Here is a 5,439-nt window from a genome sequence, read left to right on the forward strand (position 1 = left end):
TAGTTCAAGAGGCATGATCTCTCCTTTCTCAGTAAAGTATGAGAAAGAAAAAGTGAAGAGGAGGAAGGTGGTAGGGGATGCTTGAAGAGAAAAGAGGTTTGGAGCAATCATTGCTGTGAATAGATAGAAAATCAATTAAGGGGTAGATAGGTGGTGCAGTGGATAGAGCACCCACCTAGAGTCAGGAGGACATAAGAATCAATTAGAGAGAAATAGAGGTAGTTTGGTGGTTCAGTGAAATGAACATTATAAGTGGAGTCAGAAAGACCTAACTTCAGGTCCAGCTTTCAATACTTATATGGTATATAACTCTGATCACATAACTTTTAACCTCTGTTTGCCACAGTTTCTTCATTTGTAGATTCTACCTCCCAGAATTGTTGTGATGATAAAATGAAGTTGTAAGCACTCTTCAAACTTTAAAGTGTTATGTAGTAGTAGTAGTAGTAGTAGTAGTAGTAGTAGTAGTAGTAGTAGTAGTAGTAGTAGTAGTAGTGGTGGTGGTGGTAGTAGTAGTAGTAGTAGTAGTAGTAGTAGTAATATAGTAAGAGCTTAGTTGAGATTATTTGACTGAAATGTAAAATGCTCCTAGTCAGCATGATTGTGACTTCTTTCAGGTTCTGTTCAATAACCCTGTATCAGAGAGATGGATGATGAAAATAGTCCATGTTGGGATTTGACAAAGCATGAGGAGCTATAGGATGAAAGAACAAAGGATTAAAAAGTAAAACTTTATGTAGAGTTGACCAGATTATCCAAAGAAATGGAGGAGAGTCAAGTCAGAGCAGGGGTGATGTCCAAGGCAAATAATGATGGGCAGAAGAATTGGAAGTCTTGATGAGGAGAATACTTTTAGGAGTAATAAAGTTTAAGAAGAGATGAAATGGTGGAAGACTATGATCCTATAAAGGAATTTCAGGGTTCTTGATAGTAGATAGTGGATAGTGGAAAGAAAGATCAAGCGTGTGACCATCTCTGTGTAGCCAAAGTATCTTGAAAGAGTAGGTCATGGGAGCTTTGAAGATTGAAAATTCTAGGAATTCTGAGAGATAGAGTTGAAGAGGGAGTACAATCCAAGCATGGCAGGCAAGCCCCTCCCAGGGCACCGTAGTGCGCAGTTGCCATGGGGACCTGAGATGGGTTTCCATGCCTTGGCCCGCCACAAGCCAGTCCCGGGTGTTGGCCGAGCTGGCACCGCTAAGCGAGAGGGGCCGGGATGACATCCCGGGCCCCAACGGGGAGGCGCCGCCGAACCCCAACACCCAGCTGCCCCCATGTGCCCCGGCCCTGGCCTGGGCGCAGAATCCTGCCCGCGAGGTGCACGTGAGCGGCGCGGCCCAGAGGTCTTGCGGCCCCGACCGGGCCTCGGTGACGGTCAAGATCAGCAGCACCAAAACCTCGGCCGCCGAGGCCAAGAACAGCGTGGGCCGCCGCCTGGACTACATCACGCAGAACCTGCAGAAGCCGGCCGCCCAGGCAGAAAACGTAACTGTGACAAAGGATTTTAGTAGAATAGAAAATGCTTATCACATGGAAGCGGAGATCTGCATTACATTCACTGAATTTGGAAAAATGCAGGATATTTGTAACTTTCTTGTTGAAAAGCTAGATAGTTCAGTTGTTATCAGTCCTCCTCAGTTTTATCATACACCAGGAGCAATTGAAAATCTTAGACGGCAAGTCTGTCTCTCTGCTGTTGAGAATGCATGGCGAAAAGCTCAAGAAGTATGTCAGCTTGTTGGTCAGTCACTTGGAAAACCTTTATTAATCAAAGAAGAGGAGACAAAAGAATGGGAAGGTCAAATAGACAACCAGCAATTATCTGACCTAGCAGGTTCACTAAGTATACAACAGAAAATCCAAAGTGCAACTATATATGCTTCTTCCAAGGTATTTTTAAACTTTGAGGTTAAGAAAAAGGAAAAGAAGAAAAAAGTGATTTAAAATTCTTCATAACCAAGCATTTTTCATTTTTATAGCTTTTTTATGTAATCATCAAAAACCATGATTAAATTTGTATAATTTTAATAAAGTTTTTCTTTATACTGATCAATAGAATACCAGATTTTAGCTGTCCATTGTCAGCTAAAAAAAAAATGGAACCCTACAGCATATGTAAAATCTTTGTGTTCCTTATCTTCAGTTTTTGCTTTCAGTTCCCATTTTTGCCACATTCTTCTTTTATGGTAATATATCACTTTTATTACATTTTTCTATTTGAAACTATGAAAACAGAATTTGATGTTATAGTATTTGCATTATTAGATATCTTTTCTCTTTTCCTGACTTTAAAAAAATTTCTAGACTGATTTTCATGGATATGTCCATGGAGTGCTTTCCATTCTATTTACTGGCTTTTTTTTTAAGTCTAACACCATATGCAGTGGATGTATTAAACGTAAATTGAGAGTGTAATAATATCATAAATTAATCTGCCTTGCTTCATCACATGACTGAAGTTTTACATTTATATTTGGTTTCAGCTTCTGTATTACAACAAAAACTGCCAAAACTAAATACTTTGTGAAATATTAAGTGATGTTAAAAATAACTGGATATCAGTTAATTTTTTTATGCAACTTCCATTTTTCAAAATTAATTTATTGATGAAATTTTGTAAAACTTGAAAATCTGGAATACCAGCAAATACTTTTAGGTTTAAGTTTCATGTTAAAGGCATACATAATACTGCTTCAAGGAGTTTATAATTTTTTTAATGTCAGCCAAAGTTAGGCTAATACAGCAACTATGAAAGTAAGTAGAAGGTAAGGTTGACATCATACTTGAAGATTGGAGTAAGGGAACATATACCTGGAAGAAGCACAGCCTTAGTTTTAGTTATGGAGAGGGAATGATGCAATATCCTAAGCAAATGATCATTGCAAGTCGTCTAGGATAAAAGAATCATGATGCCCAAAAGTAGCAACAAAAACAGCTCAAGAAGTATGTCAGCTTGTTGATCAGTCACTTGGAAAATCTTTATTAATCAAAGAGAGAAGGAAACTAAAGAAGGAAAGGTCAAATAGACAATCAGCAGTTTTCCAGAATTCTTAATTTGTTCCCATTACAGAAGTGATCCATTTGACTGAAAATAGCTAAAATAAAAAAATTCAACATTGAGGGAATGATAGATACTACATGTGTGGAACCCTCAAACAGACAACCAGACTAAAGACTGAGCTAGGATAAAATAAAGGAAAAAAACAAAACAAGATCATTTGAAGTTTACAGTTTATATAAATTACAAGTAATGATTTTAGATATAAAATAAATATATTTAAATGAGAAAGGAAAAAATAAAAAATAAAAAACAAATATGGCAGGCAACCAGAAAACCTGGTCACTGGTGTGAAGGCCGAAGATGAATAGTCATGTATGTGGGCTAGTTAACAGACCAGTTTGGCTGGAATAAAATTATGTGGGAAGGGGAAAGGTTGGAGAAAGAGTAGAGATGGCATTAACTGTCAGACTAAGGATATTCTATTTATTCCTAGAACCAATAGGGAGCCTTTGAATTTTTTGAGTGACATAGTCAAGTCTGTTTTAGGAAGATGAATTTGGCAATTGTAAAGATAATAGATTTAGGGGTGGCCAGGTGGCACAGTGGATAGAGCACTGACCTTGGAGTCAGGAGTAACTGAGTTCAAATCCATCCTCAGACACTTACTAATTACTTAGCTGTGTGGCCTTTGGCAAGCCACTTAACCCCATTTGCCTTGCAAAACGTAAAGAAAAAAAAAGATTGAGAAGAGAGAACCTGGAATAGGAACTCTAATTATTAGACAATTGCAATAATCTGAGTGGAAGGTTATGAAGGCCTAAAATAGAGTTAAAAATTACATGACTAGAGAGAAAAGGATAGATATTGTGGACACAGGATTGATAAAACTTGGCAACTGATAATGTATAGAGATTCAAGGAAAGTAAAGATCAATGACGGTTCCCAAAGTTATGAAGAGAGTGATTAGAAGAATGATGGTTCCTTCAATCATGATGTTGAAAATTGTAAAACAGACACATTAGGGTTCTCACAAAATATCCAAATAAAGGATAGTTTTTATGAATTCAGTCATTTTTTAACAAAATTTCAATATTTATCTAAAATAATCAACTGAGAACTCACTATACCTGACCATACTTTAATCCTATGATCTTCCTACCTTGCATTTATAAACCCAAATTCCTGATAGCATATCTTGCAGGAATTCAATCACTCAGTTATGAAACTGATTTGGGAGAGACTACTATATCTAGCCAGCTCCATCCCAACCCATGTTTCCTCCTATTTCTTCTTTCCATTACTCTAGTTGCCAAACATGTACTATTCTACTTCCAGCTATCCCCATAATTCTGGGAAAAGTCATCAAAACTCAACTGTTATTTCTGAAAAGAGCATACCAGTCACCCGTCTCCATTATTCCACTCCTTCTGAGTTCTTATACCCAAATACCCTCCCTGATCAACCTTCCCTACAAGAATTGTATCCCCTCCATTAGAATGGGAGCTCCTTAAGATCAAAATTTGTTATACTTATGCATTTGTATGTCCAATGCTTAGCACAGTGCCATAGCATAGCATAGTAATCACTTAATAAATGCTTTTTCATTCATTTATTTCTTGAAATTCATATGAAAATATATATATATATATACATTTTTAATGTGTAAGGTATATGTAAATGAAGTAATGTTTGATTAGTGTAATCTGATTTTTAGTCATCTTAACATAATGAAAGATAAAACAAAACATTATGAACCTACAAGTTATGACCTGCATATTTATGATATTGGTTTGCATGGTAAAAAAAAATTCACTTTATATAATTTTTTCCTCTGACACGAACACAATTATTTCATTTATATGCAAATAAGAATACACTCTGTAACCATTCTTGAAGGTTGCTTTCATTATTCATGCCTATTAATATAGTTTTATAAATAACTTTTTTCCATTCAAATAATAGTGGAAAAGTGAATAAAAAATCAAGCATTACAAGATGGGTACTAAAACTTCTCAAGTTCATAATTAATTATCAGGACATAATGTATTATCCTATAATGCTTTGGACCTGAAAACAGAAGAACTTGGTGTGAATACTGGATCTCTCTCTTCCTAGCTATGTGACTTGGAATATATCCCAGAACTTGAGTCTCCTCATCTTTAAAGTGGAAATAGCACTGACACAAGGCATCTTATGGAATTGTTGCGATGAAAGAATTTTGTAAAGTTGTAAAGAACTTTGTAAAGTTCTTTTGCCTCTTTTTGTATCTCTGGCACTTAGCATAATAGCAAGTTCTTAAATGTTTATTGATTGATTAAAATACAAAGCATTATTCATGTGAGCTAAAATTTTTAAATTTTTTCATGACTAAAATATTGAGTTAAATTTAAGGAATTGTGATCCACCTTTTCTAAATCAAATACTCATTTTCTAGAATT

The 5,439-nt window shown here is 35.8% G+C and overlaps 1 protein-coding gene across 1 annotated transcript; it reads left to right on the forward strand.

Annotated features, from left to right (window-relative positions):
* Positions 1–1,116: 1,116 nt before the first annotated feature.
* Positions 1,117–5,238, forward strand: LOC141510970 (interleukin-1 receptor-associated kinase 1-binding protein 1-like). The gene is made up of 2 exons (XM_074220340.1): positions 1,117–1,890; positions 5,117–5,238. The coding sequence occupies exons 1-2, from the start codon at positions 1,147–1,149 to the stop codon at positions 5,162–5,164; spliced, it is 792 nt and encodes a 263-aa protein (XP_074076441.1). The 5' UTR covers positions 1,117–1,146; the 3' UTR covers positions 5,165–5,238.
* The last annotated feature ends 201 nt before the right edge of the window (positions 5,239–5,439 follow it).

Source organism: Macrotis lagotis, chromosome 2 (assembly GCF_037893015.1).
Source record: "Macrotis lagotis isolate mMagLag1 chromosome 2, bilby.v1.9.chrom.fasta, whole genome shotgun sequence".
Lineage (NCBI taxonomy): Eukaryota > Metazoa > Chordata > Mammalia > Peramelemorphia > Peramelidae > Macrotis > Macrotis lagotis.

Bases quoted from the DNA above. Each gene is read 5' to 3' on its own strand.
- LOC141510970 (XM_074220340.1), top strand. From the start codon at position 1,147: ATGCCTTGGCCCGCCACAAGCCAGTCCCGGGTGTTGGCCGAGCTGGCA. The intron at 1,891-5,116 runs GTATTTTTAAAC...CTCTCTTCCTAG, and splicing joins CTATATATGCTTCTTCCAAG to CTATGTGACTTGGAATATAT.